We start from the raw sequence: 21697 nt of genomic DNA on the forward strand, positions 1-21697 counted from the left end.
TTCCCAGCTATTACTGTGCTTGAAAGAATTTCTCATATCATTTTAAATTCCAGGAAAGGTATCTCCCTGGGGAACAGTCATGGCAGCTGCTTGCTCTTTCCTCTCATTGCAGAGGGCCACCTCCACACCCAGAGCCACCTCCCTGTTCTTTCCTTTCTTGGAGTGGTGGCTGCTGCTCTTTCCAACAATGTCCCCCTTACGATAAATCCTTTCATGTCTCCGTTTCTCCCTGGAATTGCACGACGCTTTTTTTTTCCCCCCCCTTCCCCTTTGCTCCTGATTTTTGTCTCATGCCCTCTGGATATTGTTTACTTGACAAAACATCAAACTGAAGCCCTGACCGCTTGCGGTCATTAAAAATCCCACGGCAGTTTTGGGGAAGGCTCCAATTTGGCTAATTATGTTCTGCCATAAATATCCCCCTGCAGTTTTAATTGGATATGGTGTTCTTCATTTCCTGTCCATAACAGCTGGGTGGTGTTGCTCCCTGTTATTACGTAGCCGTTGTATTTCACCCCAGAGGTGGCTGCGTTTTGGTAGCAGCGGTGCTAGGAAAAGCTCCTTCTCCAGACTACCGGTAACACCTAATCCTGAGCCTGCTGAAATGAGAGTGGGTAGATCTGAGGGAGAGGAGAAGCCGTCCCTGCTCCATAACATCTGGAGAAGAGCCAGCAGCTGCCCGTTTGCAAAAGGGCCGTGACAGGAGCGAATTTGGCTCTGCCGAAGGGAGTGAGCCGGCCCCAGCTAGGAGAGAGATCGTGGAAGAGCAGTCCTGCCCGCACTGCGCGTTTGGAAATCATGGCAAAGGCTCCGGTCTCGTAATACCTTTCCTCGATGCTAAATGAATAATTTTTATTATTCTTTTAAACCAAGGTTAGTCAGCGTCCCTGGGAACAATGTGGCATTACTGCCCGTCCTTTCTTTGTTCCAAACTGTTGAAAAACAGTCAGGCTGCATTGTGGAGGGAGGGCAGATGGTTATCTCTGATCAACGGCAAAATCTTTTGGCTATATTAATGGCAGGAGGGCTGTTCTCCGCAACTCAGCATCCTCCCTCGACAGGAGAGAGCCTGAATAGATATTAACGTTGAGTAACGACAGAATGGAAAAGGAGGGTGAGACTTGGATGTGGAAGAGGAAAGATTTTTCTAAAGCCTGTAAGCAGCAAATAGGAACCAGTTGCTGAGGCAAAGTCATGTTTGGCAGGTCTTGGGCTCCAAATGGTCACATCCCAGCTGAAGAAACTAATCAATGGATTCCTTCCATGCCTTCTGCGAACACTGAGCCATTGAGCGGCTCAGCTGGAGTTCAGAGCCAGGGCTTTCATGTTACAGGCTCTGAAGTGAACGCAAATTAAGGCGGCCGCTAGGATGGAGTCGAGTTCGAAGGAGAGATTCAGCTGCCCTGGGAGGAAATCTCTGTCCGCAGCCTCTCAATTCTTTTCCTCCACTTGAGGGTTTTTGCCCCGCTGTTACTTTTGGAAGTATTTCTAGTTTCCCCGCATGTAGGGGCTGCCATACGTTGCACAAGCAAAATGAAACAGAAATTTGGGGAAGCATGGAGGGGGGGGTGAGGCAGAGGAGTGGAGAAGCTCAAAGCTTCGCTGCAGCCATACTGCACCAAGCTGTGGCTTAGTGTCATCGGCTTTGTGGGATCAGGACTGAGCCAGGATGCCAAGAGCGTGTGTATCTTTCCTAATAAAAAACACACAAGCTGCGAGAAAGATCTTTATTAGAGCCTTTGTGCTGGTCCAGAAGAGAAGGAGCCCCATTACAGGTGCACTGGAGTTCAGCCAGTCCTTAAGACTGTCACGCTTGCAGGAGAGGCCGAGCCAAACGCATCGGCCCATGGGAGAAGGCTAAAGCACAGACACCGCAGGGGCAGCCGCTGCCTCCTCTGGTGCCACTTTTTAATCCCACCGGCAGCTCCATCCAGGACCATCTCTGCTCACGAGAGCCTTCTCCTATGTGGCGTCGACAGCCTGTCCCCATCAGCGCCTGCTCGGGTGAGCCCCGGCGACCTCACTGCACGCCTCCTCTTCTGTTTCAGTCTGGGGATTGTGGTTTGCTGCAGGAGGCTGTGCTCACTCTGAGCAGGGTAGATTATCGAGCGCCGCTGAATCGGGGGGAACACTCGGGTCATTTCAATACGGTTGGGACCGCAGGTGCCTTCTGATGGCTTCATTGCTGCGGCCAGGAGCTCGCAGCCAGCTGCGTAAATCGGTCCCCCCGCACCAGCGTGCACACACGCATGCACTCTCCCACACTCACCCCACCGCAGGATCGCAGCCTGCCTGCGCGCGCGTGCTCGCCCGGGAGTTTGCAGCGCGCCGAGCAAAGTGTAGGAAGGGAAAGGTCGTCAGGCTGTGATAACTGCATCGGGTTTTTCTTCCCAAGCCTGCTCTGGAAGGGATCACATAGAAAGGCAGCCGTTTCTCCTGAATCCCCTTTTGATTTTCAACGGGAAACGTTCTGCTAAATCTCCTCTCTATAGTTTCTTCCTTCAAACATTGCTGTCCATCCCGTATAGGGAAGAGGGGAAAGAAAGCCAAAACAAAGGACGGGTGCAAGCACATTATCCTGTACAGGGAGAGGCAATGGGGACCAAGTTTTATCCTTACAGCCATCCTCTTTTCACTTTTGGATTTCCAGTTTCATTCCTGTGGTAGGTTTCAAACCAAGGACCCACCACCTGAGGTTTCAAACCTCGTGCCCTGCCTGAGCACAGCTCAGGTTCTCCAAAGCACACGGGAATCAGTGGAGGGAGGTTATATATTGGTCACACAGCGAGTCGCTGGTCCTACTCTGCTGCTGCAGGAGTAGGTTGCCCATAACTGAGCTTGCAAGTAAATTGGAAACACAATTGCCTGTAAAATTGGAAAGGCGAGTGCTTGTCAATGGGTGAGGCACCTGAAAGATGAACTTTCGGCTGGTGCTAACTGGTGCCGGCTGGTGCCCGGCTTTGCTAGCTCTCAAACTTCCTGCTGGCTGCGTCTTGAGCTATCTGCCTGGGTAAAACCAGCTGCTCGTGCGAGCCAGAATCAGGCTCTCGAATTCTGGCCCCGGCACCTCGCAGCTCCTTTTACTTACATGAACTTTTCTTCTATAATATTTATATATAGACGCCTTAGGCGTCTGAGAAAGGCACTGCTGAAGAAGCTAGAAATAATCCTGAGCTGCAGTGTTTGCAACTGCAGCTCATCTTTCAGTGCGTTTGAAGGTTTCTATGGTGTTTGCAAACAGGACCCTGGTTCATCCTACGGGTTAGCAGGCAGCCTTGAACCCCGGAGGCTGACTCACGTCGCTGCCCTCTCACCCCCGTTACAGCCGGGATGTTCATTTGAGCCCATCTTTGATCAGAGCAGCCTGGTCTCTGCCAGTGTGTCGGAGACTGTTAAGACTTTCGGAGTGAGAGAACCACAAGAGCTGGTTGCTAATGACTTTTTTTTTTTTTTTTTAAACACTTGTACCGGTAAATTGACATCTGTGAGTCATAATCTCCCTTCTGCTCTGCCGTTTGTGGTCTGAAGTTTGTGCTACCTAAATATAATAAAACATATTTCATGTGAAAAACGATATTTTGCTGTTAACTTCATGCCATGCTGGCATGATACTTGTCTTGCATCTTTAAGATGCTTTTTATCCAGTCAGTTCCCAAACCTTTTTGGCCTCCCACCTGTACGAAGCACACCCTGAACAACCACCCCTGGCCATCACCCGTCACCGACTGAGCGTGCTTGTGCACACACGCTCTGCCCTGACCGTACCCACACATTCGGATGCGCTTGTGGGTGAGAGAGGATCAGGCCACTCCGAGCGGGCAGCAGAGCCGGTGATGCGAGCGTGAAGGGGTGATGCGAGCGTGAAAGGGTGATGCGAGCGTGCAAGTTCGCATCGTGGTTCGTGTCGTGACAGGCAGGGTGAAGGCAACTGGCCTGGTTTCAAGAAACGTCGGTTTTCGACAGGCCCTGGGCTGCGTGCAGCCAGCGGCATTTTCCCGTGCTAAAACTGCAACTCCCTTTTTCCCTTCGTGTTTTGGGGCTGGGATGCAAGCGGAGGTTGTGGCGGAGGCGCAGCAGCACCCAACTTTGTGCCAGATGCGCTGAGACCCCCCTCCATCACCCCGCACCCCCCATCACCCCGCATCCTCCATCCCCCCGGACCTCTCGCCTCCCCGCGCCGCGCCGCTCCCCCCCGGACCCCGGGGCAGCGCCGGCTCCGCTCCCCGCGGCGCCGGGTGCCGGGGCCGCCTCCGGGGCGGGGGCAGGCGGGTCCCTCCCCGCCGCTGTCACCGCTCGGGGCCGGCCCAGCGCCCTCCCCTCGGCGGCTCAGCCCGGGCCGGGGCGGCGGCGGCGGCGGGGGACGGGCGAGGCGGAGCGGCAGCGAGGGAGCGCGGAAGGGGCGGCGGAGGAAAGGAGCGGAGCAGGAGAGAGGAGCGAGGGAGCGCGGAAGGAAGGAGAGAGGAGGAGGAGGAAGAGGAGAAGGAGGAGGAGGAGGAGGAGGGAGGCAGGCAGGCAGGCGCCCGGCCGCCGCTGCCCCGGGCGCCCCGCTCCGCGCACGGCGGGGCTCAGCAGCCGCCGCCGCCGCCCCCCGGTCCCGGCGCGACGCCCCCGCGGCGCTGCTCCAGCCATGAAGGCGGCGGTGGACCTGACCATCATCAAGACGGAGAAGGTGGACATCGAGCTCTTCCCGTCCCCCGGTAAGCGCCCTGCCCTCCCCTCCCCGTCCCCCCCTCGCCGGGGAGCCCTGTGGATCCCTTCTACCCCTTTTTCGCAGCGAGGGCGGTGGTGGGGAAATACCTGCCCGGTGAGGGTTGGGTTTGTTTGGGTTTTTTTTTGGGGGGGGGTGTCTTTGGGAAGGGAAAATGAAACGCACCCCCCGAGTTGCAGCGGAGCGGCGCCGCCCGGGCTGTGCCGCCCGGCCCTGCGCTCCCCCGGCTCTGCCCCGCAGCACCGCTGGGGGAAGGCGAACTTGCTTACCGAGCAGTTTTAAGACTTTCCACATCCCCCCCCCCCCCAACCCCCCTTTCTCTTATAAAACAACCCGCCGCCCCTCCAGCCTCCTTTTCTCATGCTTCTGGCATCCTTGCGGGGATGTAGGCAAGCACCTCCGGCTGGGAGGCAGGAGAGATGCACTCGGATGGCCTTTTTTTTTTACGAGCTCCCCAGGGCACCCCTACCCTTTCCCGAGTAGGTGAGCCACGCCGGGGCTGGCAGCCCTGCACAAGCTCCTTATCTGGGATGTACGTTCCCCCCATCCCTCGCTGGAAATGTCTTGTGTGGTCCAAGCGCTGCTAGTATTTGGGAAACAAAACTCCAGCGGTACCTCCTCTAGATTTACCACGTTTAAACCAGGGAAGCCCGCTGCTTTGATTTGTTTTCTCCCCCCTCTCTGGAGCTGGAGAAATGGGTGGAGGAAGGGTGCAGGAGCTATCGGGGAAGATAGCAACATGTTGCTGAAACGAGGCGTGTGTTTTTTTTATGTTGTAGCGATAAGTTTAGCTGCTGCTGGCTGTGGTTAACACTAATAGTTGAGCCTTTACCATAATAAGGGCTGTTGTTCACATACTGATGTCGTCTGACTGCCTGCTGACCCCAGACGCTCAACTGACTTCTGCCTTGCTCAGCTGAGGTAGAGGATGGTGCTTGGAGGGCCTGCAGGGAAAAAAACGTCTCTTTTTGGGTACAAGGGAGGGTGAAATGAGTCCTGTTGCTTCACCTCTCCCTGCTGTAATTCCCACTGTACTGAAGTGGAGGTTTGCTGGATTTTGTGCAGCACTGGTGCGCTGAAGAAAATCAAATTAAAGATAGAGTTGTGCATTTCTTTGCCACTTAGCAAGTTTCTAGGAAACCCAGAAAGGGGGCTCAACTCCTGCCAGGCAATATGATTTCAGGCTGCATGTGGGAAATAAAATGACAGCTGACTGCTGGAGTGCAAGGGGGGCTGGAGCGACGCAGGGGTTGGTGCTCAGACTTAAAATAGATGCTTGTGTGGGATCAGCTTGTCTGCAGAGAGCTCCAGTAAGTCAGCACATGCCTGGGGGATCTGCCACTGATGGGCTACATGGTGTCCGATGCGGGGAGAGTGTCTTTTGCATGATCCATCTTTCCGCTCTACGTGCACATAGAGAGGACCCGGTCTCTGGCTATAGCTATTTCGGTGCTCTGTGCCTCTGACAGCAAGGCTGAGCCTGGCTTTGAGGTGTGGGCTCTGAAGGGCCGGGCTTCAAAATGCAATGGGGACGCTGAGGATGATTTTCCAAAGCACCTATGCAGGTTAAATGAGAGGCTGTGGTGGAGCTGAGGACCTGTTTGTGCCTATTTCCTAAAGCTTTGATTAAAAGAACATTTACTGGAAAGTCATTCCTGTGCTTCAGGTCGTGACAGCAGTCAGTTTGCTTGCAGGGGAAGAAAATGGGATAGGAAGAAACACCTGGTCCATTGGGGCAGGGCTGGGAGGATGTGGGGTTTATTTTTCAGTTCAGACCAAACTATCTGTTTAAATTTACACGTCTCCTGGCATGGGAGACGTGCATGTTACAGAGGTGTCTGTGTTGTTGAGGTGTTTGAGCATTGGATCAATGTAATTGCCTTGTGCCTAAAGTGAGGACTTGGTGTTTCACGCTGCCTTAAGTTCATTTTCTTCTCTCCATGAAAGCTCTTCTGCAGCTTATGTCAGCAAGCCATTTTTAGAGTTGACCCAAAGTTTAAACTTTGGCAGGAAGAGCGCTGAAAAACAAAAACCAAAAAGGTAAAAAAGAGCTGAGTGTCTGTCGACTTCAGCTGCAGTCGCTTCTGTTTTGGTGGCTGCGCTAACACTCTGAGCCAAAAAGGTCAATGTTGTCAATTAGCTGGCTTAACCTCATTTCCCCTCTAACTTTTTCGAGAATGCTGAAGCTTTCTTGTTTGGTAGGACTGATGTTGAGAGAAGGAGTGTGGATGCTGCTACCTTATGTTTCTGGGATCCAGCGATGCCATAACTTCTCTCTACTCCTGTCTGTTTTGGACTGAGTCTCATGACTTAACCGCTCCCTGACGGCTCGTTCAGCCCTTGGTCTCGTTGCTGAATCTGCCACCAAATGTGCCCATTGCCCCTCACTTAAAAATGAGCATCAGTCTCGCTGAGAAGGAGTCCTCATTCCTTTACATGCCAGCAAGCAGCAAAGCAGATTTGCTTCACTGTATCCATAGGGTTAACCTTACGCAGAGAGAGTCGCTACAGGCATAGGTTTTCACTTGTGCAAGATGTTTAATGTGCCAGGTGCTTGATGCCCTGTAAAACTAGTTTTTTGTAGGTGCATTGGCCGCACAGTACCGTCCCCCCCTCACTCCCCTGAAATAAAACCCTGCTCCAACCCACGCGCGCAGGCAACCTCTGCGTGTAAAAGTTAGATGGGATTTGTAGTGTGTCCAAAGGGTTTAAAAATAACCTGAAAGGGATGTGAAGTTGTACAAAGCTTCCAAAGCCAAATTCCTCCCCCCTGTTGCCAGCAAGAATGTGTGAGTGAGATGAGTAGGTCAGGAGCCAAAAAACCACGGTGGTGGGCTTCTCCTTTAATATACAAGTTGTATGTGCATGCGTTTTCATTATAAGGATCAGATAGAGTAGATGGTAACATCACTTTTGATTGCAGATATGTGACTGATCCACCAATGGGTTGGTGGGACTTAGTTTACCGGCTTTTCTTCAGACAGTTAGAAACCCAAACCATGTGAAAATCAACCCTAATGGGAACTTAACCTTGCGACTGGTAAATGTTGCCCTCCGCAAATCAATTTGTTTCCTCCAGTTCTGCAAAGCTCTGTTTGTTCTCTGTGGTCAGAGTTAAAAGCAGCTCCGGAACCCTTGCTGGAAGCTGGCAGCGTGTAATTGGGACTCCCAAGTACTGAGAGATAACGACATTTCTTGCTAATGAAGCTGCTGACTTGCTGCCCCCAGGGCATCCCACAGGGTACCATAGAAGGGTTATAATGGCAGGTGGTGATGCTGGGCATCACAGGCGAGGCAGAGATGCTGGGCTCCCCGTCCTTCTGCATCCACTCCCCCTCTTGCTTCCTTTCTCTGGAGGTGTGTTACGGGCACGGTGGTGGATTTGTTCCTGCCTGGCATGAAAAGAGGAATTGGTCTGTGCACATGCAGCGTAGAAATCCTGACTGCTGGGGGACGGAAGGACGCTTCCCATGCGTACCCTAAGGACAGCTGTGAGACAGACGTGTTGTTTCCATGGCCTGTGCGTGGGTGGCATCCCAGGGATGTATTTTTATCTGGCAAGAGCCTTTCCCTCTGTTTAGGGTTTGGGACAACGTCGGGTCGGGGCTGAAGCAAGATTTCTCCTGCTGTGATTGCTTCAGGGTACAGGGAAGCGGACAGCTTCTATGCAGTGTATATTTGGATGTAGGACCTGCCTGAATCATGCGCCGCTTCCCCTTCCCATAGCCAGGTCAATCTTTTCTTTTTGTCCTTTGCTTTCACTTTCAATGCAGGCAAATAAGGGGGTTTGCACTGAAAGCGAGTCTTCTGGCAAATGCATACCCTCCTCCTCAGTGCCTTGCTGCAGGGAAATAGCAAAGTGCTTTAGGAGTCTGAATGCGTCTTCATTGCGGTCTTAGGATGGGATCCTTCATCCTTCCCTCTATCTTGTCTAGGGAGGGCACGTTTCCAACCATACCTTCGCTGTCAGGTCTTTATATATGTGCACAGGATAGGGTCACAGCTGGATCAGCCCATTCAAGGGGAGTCAATTTGCTGAGCTGGTTGGGGATAAGAGTAGTGCACAGGGACCTGGAACATCTTCTCTTCGGAAAAGGAAGGTTTGATCCTGTGTTATTCTTGCACAGCACTCGGACCCCAGGTTGGTCCCTACAGCTGTGTTGGCCGCTGAGTGACTCAGTTTCCCTGCTGCTGTTAAGAGATCGGTCTTGTTGGTGGCTTGCATGGTCACGTTTTTGCATGCGGGATGAAACACGGGAGTAGAACACCAGCATTTCCCTCTCTGCTTCGAGATGTTCTCTGTCCCTTCCTCTGCATCAGTTGTACTGGAAGAGCATTTACCTGTCCCCACTGGGATGGGCTGCGCACACACAAAATGCCAGAGTGTTTGCCTGGAAGCCCAGCAAAGCCTGGGGAAAGGAAACAAGCACTAAAAGGTGATTTCAGGGATGCAGAGAATTGCATCCGGCATCTTTCTGAATGCTTTTGCTTCTGCATTAACAGCAAAGGTGAGAGCTCAGCTTTGGCTGTGTATTGCTGTGTGTGAGCATGAATCATCAGCCAACAAGGGTGAGACTAATAAATTGAGGGCTTTGGGCTCCTCTGGCTTTTTCGATTCTGATTGCCTGTGGAGGAGGTGAGAATTTGAACTGAAAAAGAGCAATTATCTTTCTATGCACTTACAAAATGCCCATTACTGTGGTATCCAGCTAGGATGGGGGAATGATAGTTTCCCAGGAGGGAGGGGACTGCCTGCACCTGGCTGCCACCAGCTCCAACTTCTTTAGTGTCAACTTCTGTCTACTTAAGGGACAAAGCTGTGAAAAGAGGTGGAAAGAGGGCAACTCCATAGACCTTTCCTTCAGGGATACACCAACTAAAGCACATCCCTGACTACAGCATTTTTAACCTGGGTACAGGGAGTGAGATTTCCAGGAAAAAGGAGCAAAGCCCCATTCCTTCCACTTCTTCATCATAAACTCCCCAAAGCATGTAACAACTGTGTAATTACAGTGTAGTTACACGAAGAGGCCGCTAATTTGCCATGTAATTACGGTGTGCCATGCTTCGATAGGCCTTATAAAATGAAAGGATAACACAGTCTCATGCTGGAATGCCACGCTTGAGCTCTCCAAAGCGAGCTGATGAGCACGTCGTATGCCATCCCGCTCTCCCAAATCCATAGCAGATTGCTGGCAGGCAGGCAGCAAGTAGCTGGGAGCGTGCGCGCTCTCTGGTGGGACTATGGCACGCTGAGTTTTACCAGGGGAACCAGCTTTTGAGTGAAAAAGCAGCAACTGCATCCTCCTGGATGAATCCCTGCTGTGTGGCTGAGCTGGGGGGGCAGTGGAAACCAGGTTTAGGGAAACAGCAGTGTGAAGGTCGTCCTGTGGTTAGACCTTGGCATTAGAGTTTGATGCTGGAGGCAAAATGGAAGGTGGCTTGGTGTTCTTCACCAGTTGCTGTTTCGGTGCGAGCAGATACATCTCAGGCACTTGGGGAAGAGGTAGGTGTGAGTAAGAGCAGGCTTTTGTCTGAATACGGTTCAGGGATGTAAACTTGCAGATGTGTCGCCCGGAACGGCTGTTTTCAGTTGTGGCACCGATATCAGATGGGATTTTGGGAAAGAAAGGGTCTTTTCCTTTTTGCACTGTCAGTTGCTCCTTGCGTGGGCACAAGGCGAGCAAATTACATGACTGAGGAGAGCAAGTGTCATTGCTGTCCCTGGAATGGATCCAAAGGATGGAGCTGCTGGCATCTTCCAGGCTTACAAATTTCGCTCGGGGGAAGACCTGTGCTTGGTAGGATGGTGCCAGGGGACTAATTGAAGTGAAGAAGGAGGGGATGATCTGCCTTACTTGAGCATTAAAATGCCCCTGGAGCCAGGGACTGACTCTTCATTGCACTTGAGTTTGGGGATCCCCGTGGAAACTGGGGTCTTCCTTATGGGTGCAGAATTGTGCCTCCGTAGGTCGAGACCTGACTCCCCAGATTTGCTTCTCGGCTGCGAGTTACGGGCCGGTTTGCAGCTTGTCCAAATCAGCATAGCTCCACTGAAGCCGGGGATATATGCTGTGATCCAGCGTAAAGCCTCATCACTGCAGAAGCCAGTGGGACAAATCTGTAGCTGATATAAACTGTACAGCTGTCTCGCAGCCAAAAATTGGGCCTGCATCCCCCCTTTTTTTTTAACCCGCGACATAGTTATGCATCTCAACTCTTTTGTTCCTCTTCCGTGACTAAGCTGCTCACTGCCTGTGTTTCTTTTTTTTTTCTTCATTGTATAGTTTATAATCTTCCAACTAGATACAGAAAAAAATTTGTTTGCAGCGCTGGCCAAGAAGGCTCTGGTTTCCCTGGCGTCAGGCCATGCTTACATCTCCAGTCAAAATACTGCTGGTAAAACAATAAATATTTATTGATTCTCCTACAAGCTCCTACATTTTTCCCAGGTGCGGTGGAATTTGAGGGGGGGGGGCCACTTGAGTCCTGCCTATCGCAAAATTGTGAGATGGCTCCCGAGATAACGTCTCTCTAGTGGTCTCGGATGCGAAGGTGACCCTTGCAAAGCTGGGTTCAGTCCTGCTGTATTGCCCCACACATCCAGCCTATAGATCTGCTCTCTTCTGTCCGTCTCAGCTTCCCCAGGTTTGAGGATTTGTGCCTGTGACTGCTGCAGGCTTTGGTGGTAATTATGTGAAAATGTGCAAATCTGCAAGTCGCTTTACCTGCCTGAGTATCTCCTTGAACAGGGGAGGGACTCGCATCCTGGGGGGGGATACGTACTTCGATGTTGGGTCTGGAGAGGTGGCAAAAAAAAAAAAAAAATCAGGGTGGTTTCAGTTTGTAATTTGTTTAAAAGGCTCAGCCTTCGTATCTAGATTGTAGACACCCGCCAGATCTGAAAGCGTGTAACGTTTAACAGGCTGCAAATGTTTGCATGCAAAGCCTGAGCTTCTGCAAGGCTGCGTGTGATTAGATGAAGGCAAAGCTCTTGGCGCTTGCATTCAAAAGTGCTCTAAGTTGTTCTGTTCCCTTCTCCAATGTGGTGGGTGGCTCAGAGTAACTTTTGGCTTATTTAGCCCCAGATGGGGGCAAACCCAGAGCTCTCCACCGTTGCTCGCCTCTTTCTGAGCTGTGAGATGAAACTGCACATTTTTGTGTTGAGGGGTTTTTTTCCCCACTCAACTGGCAAAAATCTGGGACCTGGTTTGCTCTTCTGTCCCATGAACAGCATCACGTCACTGGGACAATATCTGTACGTGCAGGACTGGGCAGGTGATACATTTTTCCCCATCGCCTCCCCTGGTCTTGCTGACCATGCACGATTTTTTGGCATGTCTCAAATTGCTGTCGATGCCTGGCTCTCTCCCTCCAGTGACCTGGCCTGTGCACTGCACAGGTGGACCTGTTGTTTGCAAGAAGCTAGGATGCTGTGCTGGCGCAGCGCGGTCATTCAGTCGAGCCTCTGGTTCCTGCAGCCACGCAGCCTGTGGATAAGTATAACCTGCCAGAAAAATATTACAAATGCAAGGAAGAAATAGCAGCTTTCTTTCCCAGAGAGGAAAATCCCCTCGTTTCTGTGGTTCCCTCTGGTTTGGAAATGAGAGCTGAAGATCAGAAGTCACCATGAGCCCTCAGCTATTTGTCGTGTGCTGGCGGCAGCCCCCGTTGTGGATTGGGATGTGCAAAGTCTCAGGGCTCTGTCTGGGTCTGAGCTGGTCGGGCTCTGGGGCTGTAATTCCCATCCCCATCGTCTCGCAGCTGGTGCTGGACATGGCGGCAATCCCCTGCTCCAGCAATCCTCTGCTTTCCAGCTTTTTTGCTCCTGTTAAACCTTTCCTATAAAGCCAGAAGAGGCGGAGACCTCCATCTCAGGTGGCTGTGCAAAAAACCCAGCATTATTCAGATTGCAATGAATGTCCGGTGGGCTAAGCTGTGCCAGCTCAGCATCCCCCAGCGCCCTGGGTGGGTTTGCTGGGGGGATTGCTCTCCTGTAGGACGTGGCTGTGCCCCAAGCAGGCGTAGGAAACCTTCCCTGCTGAAGACCATGTTGATGGAGTGGCTGTGGAGCTGCAGGCCGGCTCCTAACCCCAGCTCCAGCGTTCAGAGCTTGTTAATGAACAAAATGCATTTTCTTACATGGAGGGGATTTTAAATTGGCTCCACATGGATTATGTATGTTGTCGCACTTTCCTGGAGGGTGATGGCATGAGTAGGAATGTGGGTTTGGTGAAAGAAGCCAGACACTGAGTCAAAAGTGGAGCAGCTCCCCCTGCGCTCCCCTCCCTGTGCCCCCTCTCCCCCCCATCTCATTTCAAATATTTGACGTGATTCCAAGGCATTCTTCAGATGGCTGGTGGGGAGTGCAGGAGAGGCCAGCCAGTGGGACTTTGCTTTTTTTAAAATGCAGCATGCTTTTGGGGCCTCTGACCCCAAAAGATGTTGAAGAAAGGCTTGATGAGACCTGGTTTTGGGGGAAACTGAGGCATGGTGCCCCCATTATGCTGCAGCAGGGACGTGGGAGCATCCCCAGTCATGTGCTCCAGGTCTCCCTCTATTTGCAATATTTAGATTTTCTTATGGTCTGCATTAAGCCGTACTGCATCTCTCTGGCTCCTCCACAGCACTAGGCAGGCCAGGACCCATCTGCCTCTCGGGATTTCCAGTTTGGGTGTGCTGGTTGACTCTGATTTGGGCTGGGAGCAAGACCTGGGGGGGAGGCGAATGGCTCAGCCCTGCGTCCCTCCAGGAACCAAGTGTCTTGCGCAGCAGGATGAGGGTTGCATGTCCTCGTGGCGGCCGGAGTCCTGGGCTGGGATTTCCACTGGGGTGCTGCCTCTCCTGGGATGCGCTTGGAGGTCTCTGGATGAAAACTGCTGACTAAGGGAAAGCTGCCGCTCATGTTGCAGCCAGTAAACCTCAGAAACTGGAGCCGGACACTGGGAAGCGCTTTGGGGTTTGTTTTCTGTTGCTTCCCCCCACCCCCCGTCAGCACCATCTATCACAATAATCAAAATGTGGCTTTTTGGCCCACATGAAAGTTTTTTTTTTTCATAGGTGTCTGCATGTGTTTGTGCAAAACCACTTAATTTTGGTCAGTGTTCTGGAAGCAGCAAGGCATTTTTTTTTTCTTTTACCTTTTAGTTTTGAAAAATTGTTTACCGAAACCTGAACCATCAGAAGAAACAATTTGCAAAAGCTGAGTAGTCCTGGCTTTTTCCACTGGAAAATTAAAAAAAGATGTAGTGGAACACGTGAAATTTGGGTCTTTTTTTTTTCTTTTTCTTTTTTTACACATTATTGTTAAAAGCGGTTTTAAAATGCAATGCCAAGTGCTTTCTCTTTCAAAATGCTCAAGGCATGTTACCCAACCGCTCCATCTCTCCAGACCGCTTTGTGAGGTCAGTAAATGCAATTCCTCCTTGTTTGCAGCCAGAGGTGGGGAAAAACTCATTTACTCAATCCCCAGCATCAGCCGCAGGCAGCAGATGAGTCCAGCAGGTTGGTAGCAGCATGGTGGCTCTCCATCCCGTACCTCGACCCTGTGGCGTTTCCCGGACCCGTCCTTTCGAAGGGATGCGAAGAAATTTGGGCTTGATGTCAGAGGGCTGTCCCCGGTTCTGGGAAGCCCGGTGCCGCCGCGGCGCTGGGAAAGTTTCGCTTTCCAGCATCAGCAGTGGGGTTTCGGAGCTGTCACGGTAGCCGTGGCCCAGCGGGGTGGTTAGTCACTGAGGCTGGTTTCCATCCGTTTAAGCGGCTCCAGATTTGAAGCTGGCTCTAAAGCTTGCAACTTGAAAGGCCCCGGCCGTGCGCCTGTTTTGCCTTCGAGCTGGATGACTTGCGCGCGCGTTCCTGCTTTCAAACGGCCGAGCCTGGAGCAGCCGGGGCCATATGGCTCCTATAGAGTGACCTGGCAGCCCGTTGGACCGGCGTAACAGGGCGAGGAGGGAAGGGGGCTCGGCAGGGAGCGGGGGACTGCCCCTGCTCTGAGCTGGTCCTGGGCTGGACCAGCCCTCTCGCCGCTAGCCCAAGCCATTTGGCATCTTCAGGCTGTGATCGAGGGCTGCTGCCTCTTCCTCGGCTTCCGCAGGAGTTTGCTGGCTGCCGGTCCTGAGCACTAATTGAAAGCCGGAGTTAGGTCTAAAAAAAATTTAAAATAAGTTAAAAAAAAAAAAGAAGGGGGGAAAAAAAACCCAGAGAAAAAGAAAAGCAAAGGGGAGGGATAGTGTGCCTTTAAACAGCTGTGCGCCAGTGTGTGTAACTGCGCTCGCTAATCTGGTGACTAATTCGGTGCGTTGCAAAGCAGCAGCGAAGCCGGCTGCCAAGCTGGGCTGCGTCTCCAGCCGAAGGCTTGAGGAGTCATCGGGTCCCCTCCCTCCTTTAATCCCGCACCCCGCCAGGGCGCCGTTCCCCCCCCCCCCCCCCCCCCCCCCCCCCCGAGCCGCCCCACCACTCCCCATGGCAATTTATTTACTCATCTGGAGGGCACAGCCCCGGCGGTCTCTTGACTCAGCAGTCCGGGGCCGATGGGAGCCACGGGAGCAAATTCCAGGCAAGAAATAATCTCATGACTTGTCTCGGAAAAGATTGCTCCGAAAAGATCCCCTTACGGTCATGGAGCGCTCCGTGCCCGCCCCTCCAGCAGAGCCCTGACGAGGCTCCTGATTTCCCAACCTCGGGGAGCCGGGGCAGTCAGCCAAGGCAGCCTGGGGGGACTTGTTGGACCTTTCTTCCTTGGAAAAAGAGGGATGGATTCGGAGATGGGGGTGGTGCGGGGGCCCCTGGAGCTGGTGCCTCTCTCCTCCGGGGCACAGGGTTGTGGGGAGCTGGAGCTGGCTTGCCAGGGCAGGGAGCCCAGAGCTTGGGGTTGTGTTGATTTTTGGGTCATTCCTCCTTTTTCTTCCCCTACTTCCCAGGGAGGGGTTTAAACCCTTCCTTTGCCCCCAGGCAATTTCGGTTCTTCCATCAGTGTTTTTGCTCAGACACCAGCGTTACCTTCAGCGGGGCTGGCACCGTGGATGACTTATGAATCGTATTTATGCTTTTTTTGCCTGTTGGCTTTTTTTCATCTTACGTGTCTCTCTCGCCCTGGCCTTTTTCACCCACCTCCTCCCCATCTAGAGCGACTTGAGTCCCATCCTCTTTTGAAGGCACTTTGGGAGGTCTGGTTCCATGCCCAGTGCTGGGGATGGGGTGGGATTAGACCAGGTTGAGAAACGAGTATCTTTGCAAACCTGCATTTTTCTGGGAGTAAGGCTGGCCCTGTGGGCGGGCAGGGCTGCTGAGCTGACAGCTCTCTTACCTCCTTCTCAACCGGGATCAAGGCTTGGGAGCATGCAGCTTCTGGGGCTGTGACCGCAGGGACATGGGTCTCTGTGGGCGTCCTGCCTCCCTGGAAGGGTGCCCATCCACCTCGGCAGCCGTGCTGCCCTTTGAGATGAAGATCCCTGGGGAGAGGAACCAGCTTGTGGCTCCTGCTCCCCATACACTCACGGTTTCACCCCAGCCCTTAAGCAGCAGGAGCTTGGGGCCAAGCTGCTGAGGGCAGCGGGGAGGCTCGCACCCCCAAGCCACCCATCCAGGGCCCTGCCGAAGCTCCCCCGGGCTTGTTACGGTCGGTGGAGGATTCCTGGAGTTCTTGGCAAGGGCTCCCAGCTCCTGAGTCGCCAAATGACACCCCCTCCACCCCCTCCTCCATTTACGTCTCCTCCTAATAGCCTCTTGGCCTGAGCAGCCGAATTCAATCAGCCCTTTCACCATCTGCTCCCAGGCACTTCTGCCGGGGAAGGCTCGGGGCCAGAGAGGCTGTAATTCCTTAATAGCTTCCGGATGCTGCACACGGGGTGGATGTGAGGGATGTGAGTGTCTTAGCCTCTCTCCCCCCAGCCTTTGCTGAGGTTTCCAAGCTCGGGCTTCCTCTGGGCAGATCCAAGTACCTCCAGCCGCTCTGATTTATCCCTGCCCGCCCTTCGCTCTCCTGTCTCTCCGGGCTGAGGCCAATAGGTGACATAATCCCTGTCCTGGACACCCCTTGGCTTTGGGATAGGAATGACTGAAGCTGATGGGGCATCCCAGTTCATCTTTGGCCACCTTCCCCAGCTCACTCCCACCTTCTTCATCTTCCCAGGGCTTTGTTTGGCCCAATCTCTGCGCTGGTCCCTTCCCCAGTGGGAAGTTTCCTAGACGTCAGAGCTGGAAAAGATGACCTTCCCAGGGTCGTTTAGGAAAACCCTTGCTCTCCTGCATGGGGATGCTTGATAACCTGGAGGTTGCATGGTGTAGCCTGGAAGGGGCAAAGCCCAGGAGCTCTGTGCTTGCCCAGGGATGGAGGAGGCTTAATCTTGGGGCTCTTCAGCTGCCTGCTGTGCTTGGGAAAATCCTCTTCTTCACCTTTGTTTCCTTGTCTGCTTAAAAATAATAATACCAGGAGAATCATTCCTGGGATGTTGTGAAACGAAATCAGTGTGGCGCCGGTGTTGCTGAGGCACTCTCTCTGCTGTGGGCTGGAGAGTTTTTGTTCCCAGGTTTCTCCCAGGGCCCTTTCTGGCCTCCATCACTGGGGGAGCTGAGCAGCTTGGTTCACTCTCAAGGGACAGGGGACAGGGATGTGAAACAGTGTCGGGCTGGCAGGCAGCATCCAGGGATGGCCTTGTCCCTTGTCCCCTCCTGGCCCCAAGGCCGATGTGAAGCTGACCCTCATTCGCCTTGCCCCAGCGATAGAATCATAGAATCATAGAATCATTGAGGTTGGAAAAGACCTCCAAGATCACCGAGTCCAACCGTCAACCCAACACCACCACCCACTAAACCATGTCCCTAAGCGCCTCATCTACACGTCTTTTAAATACCTCCAGGGATGGGGACTCCACCACTTCCCTGGGCAGCCTGTTCCAATGTTTCACCACTCTTTCAGTAAAGACATTTTTCCTTACATCCAATCTAAACCTCCCCTGGCACAACTTGAGGCCATTTCCTCTCGTCCTATCACTTGTTACTTCGGAGAAAAGACCAACACCCACCTCGCTACAACCTCCTTTCAGGTAGTTGTAGAGAGCGATGAGGTCTCCCCTCAGCCTCCTTTTCTCCAGGCTAAACAGTCCCAGTTCCCTCAGCCGCTCCTCATAAGACTTGTTCTCCAGACCCCTCACCAGCCTCGTTGCCCTTCTCTGGACACGCTCCAGCACCTCAACGTCCTTCTTGTAGTGAGGGGCCCAAAACTGAACACAGTATTCGAGGTGCGGCCTCACCAGTGCCGAGTACAGGGGCACGATCGCTTGCACGGCTTTCAGCGCAGCCAGCAAAAGCCTCCCCTGTTTGTGGCTGGGGTCATCTGCCGCTGTGCAAAGCACGTCTGTCTCAGGGCTGGTGGGTGGAAACGTTCAGTGTGCAATGGGTGTAGAGCATGTGTGGCTCTTGTTCATGCGCTGAGACATGGATGGTGCTCATGGAGGTGTCATTTGGTGGCATTAGTGGAGTCACAACCCTGAGGGCTGCCTGAGGAACCGAGGAATGGGGCTGGCTCAGGTAGCAAAGCAAAGAGAGCGGGTCCTTTGCTTTGAGCATCTTTTGCCTCTTCTGTTTAGTCGGTTCTTTCTCCCCTCCTGTTAAATGGTGCTGTGCTGAGAGATGCAGCTAGCATAGGGAAGGTGCTTGGAGCGTGCAGTGAATATTGCGAGCTACTTCGGTTTTAATTTCACCTGCAAGGGGCTGTTGTGTGTATTTGTGAGCCACAGAGAGGGAGGAAGGATACCTTCAGATAGGAGGCGTCAAGGTACTTGCAAGTGCAAGTCTTCAGTGGCAGTAAATCCAGTGATGCGAAGAAGTAAATCCATATCTAGCGCAGGGGAATTAGAGGTATGTGGATCATTACGCTACCTGCCATCTCTTGGCAGCTGCTAGCAGAGTTGACTATTTGCTCTAAAGAGTTATAAATAATTTTGTTGATTAAAATGATTGATTATCCTTGGTCTAATATTATTTAGTCAGAGCAAACAGTGCTGAGATTTACCAGCCGCGCTCTGACCTCCCAACCCTGATCTGTTTGCAAAAAGCCTGTGCAATTATTTGTTTGATTTCAAAGCTAAATACCCTAATCTCTCCTCTTCTCCTTTGGTAACTGCAAAGACAACTGGACAGCTCGGCCTGATAAGGGAGGACAGACCTGGAGTCCTCGCGTGTGGTGGCAGGTCCCTGGGCAGAAAGGGACGAGGTGGTGAGATGGGGACCTGATGGTCACCAGGTGAGGACAGGGTAAAGCTCTTGGGCTTCTTTTCCTCCTCCGCACATATTCGCCTTGCTCATTGAGCGCTGCCTGTGCTTCCTGGGCAGAGCCAAAACACTCCCTGCTGTATGGAAAAAAACCAAAAGATGCTATCAAAAGCCTAATATTAGAAGAAGGGCTTTCTCTGGGTAAGGCAACAGCAGTGATCCCTCTGCAATCCATGGGGGATGTGATACGCTGCAACTTGCACCCTCCCATTGAGCAATCGGCCACGGTTTTTTGCCGGCTTGGCTGTACGTCTGGCTGGCGTTGCCCTGAAGGGAAGGGTTGGCCAGGAAGGCTGCGGAGGTGGGGGTGGGACGGGCGGCAGGAATCTGCAGCTGCAGAGCGATGTGGCAAGCTTCGCCCCCGTACCCTGCTGCCCCGGGGCAGCGTGTGTGTTCGGGAGGTGACCCGGAGCTGCCGAGCCTCCCTTCCTTGTCATCGGCTCGATCCCTTCTGCACCACTGGCTTCGTGCTCTCCACATCATGTGGAGATGTCCTGGGCTTGAGGAATGCTGTAGGAATATCCGTGGGCACGTTCCCCTCGTGACCGATAGGCACTTGTATTGTATGGACACCACCAACGTGACTCCACAGCAGATCCAGCCCTTCTAGCTTTAACAAACATTCTTGGTTTATGAATGAGAGAGCTGGCGAGTGGAGGAGAGCGACTTTGATGTGGAGGGAGGTATTTTGGGGGTTGAACATCATCCTAGCTTGAGGGCACTTCAGACTATGTCCTGCCATGTGCTACCCTTGTGTCTGGCATGACGTGGCATTGACTCAGCCTGGGGGCAAGGGCTAAGGCAGGACACAGAGATCAGTTTATGGAGGACTTGGGCTGAAAATCAAGTGAAGATTGGGGAATTCCTTGGGACAGACAGATTGGAGGCGTTTGGCTGCGTGTCTGCATGTCTAATCCCTTCCTGCGGCAAGGATAATTGAGGCTCCTTTTTAGGACCAGTGGGCTCCCAGGAGCAGGGGCATCTGTGGAATCCGTCTACATCAGAAGTGTGTCGTATCGTGGTGATGGGCAGCACAAATAATTGGTTTTTCATTCTGGGCACGGAGTCATTTCACATGGCCATGGATACGCAATGAAACCATCCCGAGCTGTGAGGTCATGTGTAGCTGCTTACAAAATGCGTTGGCACGGTGTGTACTTCAGGTGTGTTTGAGCCGACTTAGAGGGGTTGGGATCTCTTTGTGGGGTGATGAAAGAGCTCAACATGAGTGAAGGTTCCTTGGCCCTTATCCCTACTGCGAGGGGACAGCCCTGCCAAGGGATCTCAGCCTTCCCTTTTCACACTTCCGATCCTGACAGCATCTTCCTCACACAATGTACTGCCGATTAACCTCAACCCAGCCTTGCAAAATCTCTGCTCTCCCTTTAATGGGAGACTATCACGCGTGGTTTGGCAGCCCCATCCTTCCCCGGAGCAAGCAGCTGGAAGCGTTGGAGCTGAATCCCCATTGCATATCTGTCGGTATCCCTGGATGATGAAGGAGAGGGAGATTAATATCTGGAGGAGAGAGAGGATTTGTTTGGATAGAGAAATGCTCAATCTGAACTGCTCGGGTATGATTACAGTAGTACCTTGGTAGCATCCCGTGTGTGCTTTTGCAGCCAAGGGTAAATCTATGTCAGAGTACTGGGATGCATCCTTCTCTTGGGACAAATCCTCCAGTCGCATCACTTCTTCATCAAAGATGCCAGAAATGGCATCATCAGCCAGAGATTTGAGGTGAGAATAGCAGAAGTCCTGGTTTTAACCTGGCTGGGAAGAAGTGTGTGCTCTCACGGATGGTGGGAAGCGCTGGGTGTGGATGACCTGGACCACTGCCTCCTCCGCGGAGTGCCGGCGCCCAGCCATGGGTTTGCTTTGGGAGGGCTCAGGCCGTGCTCTTGTGGCTGTGGAAACCTCCAGGGCGGTGAAGGCAGCATGGCTGGCCTTGCAGGGCTCCCATCCCAGCCCGAAGAGAGCGAGGAATTTCAAGAGGCTTCTGGTCCCAGGCGTGAGCCATTTGAATACCTCGGGCACCCTTCCAAGAAGCAAATGAGTATCTAGTTGTTTGTTTGGTGGGGATCGCTGGGTTTTTGGTAGTTTTTTTTTTCTTTTTTTCCTCATTGCTGTTGAGCAATTTGAGCTTTGCTGCTGGGACTCGGGGTGTGAGGAGCTGGGTCTTAGCTGCTTGTTTGCAGAGGAGCATCTGCCGGAGCTGGAGCACTGATGCGGGGCAGCTGACACGGGCATGACCTGGACTTGCTATTTACACTTGACCTCCTTTCAGTCAGGGCTGGGTGTCCATTACAGGCTTTGCTGAGCCCACCCCACGCTCCCATTAGTGCATGTGTGCCTGTGCATGGGGATTAGAGCTCTTTAGCAGCGCGGTTAGTGGGGATTAGAGTGAATTATCACAGGGGAAGCATGTCTTATAGGTTTGCGTGAGGCAGGGAGTGTCCTCCCAGCCCTCCTAGGGAAGGATCGAAGGCAAACAAGCCTGAAAGTGAGATGCTAATCCTATCTTCAGAGGGCCTGGCTCATGTGATGTTCGATTGGGAAAGTGGGAGGGTGAAGGGCGATAAGGGCCTGACCGCTGCAAGAAGAGGTTTCAACTCCTGAGCAGGAGTGGTTTGGGCACGTGGAGGTTGTTCCTCACTGCCTCTGCGTTAGCTGCAGCCTCCTGGTCTGGCTATCTCCAGAGAGCTGACCTGTAAGCTC

General features: G+C 52.9%; 1 protein-coding gene across 2 annotated transcripts in view; it reads left to right on the forward strand.

Moving 5' to 3' along the window:
- Positions 1-21697, forward strand: part of ETS1 (ETS proto-oncogene 1, transcription factor) — a 78496-nt gene that overhangs the window by 25015 nt on the left and 31784 nt on the right. Inside the window, exon 1 of one of the 2 annotated variants that reach the window (XM_076358712.1) lies at positions 4589-4697. The exons of the other annotated variant lie outside the window; for it this stretch is intronic. Coding sequence (XP_076214827.1) covers positions 4628-4697 — 70 coding nt within the window. The 5' untranslated portion in view covers positions 4589-4627. Of the gene's footprint in view, positions 1-4588; positions 4698-21697 lie in introns of those variants that run through there. 2 annotated transcript variants of the gene reach the window in all.

This window comes from Aptenodytes patagonicus, chromosome 23 (assembly GCF_965638725.1).
Source record: "Aptenodytes patagonicus chromosome 23, bAptPat1.pri.cur, whole genome shotgun sequence".
Taxonomy (NCBI): domain Eukaryota; kingdom Metazoa; phylum Chordata; class Aves; order Sphenisciformes; family Spheniscidae; genus Aptenodytes; species Aptenodytes patagonicus.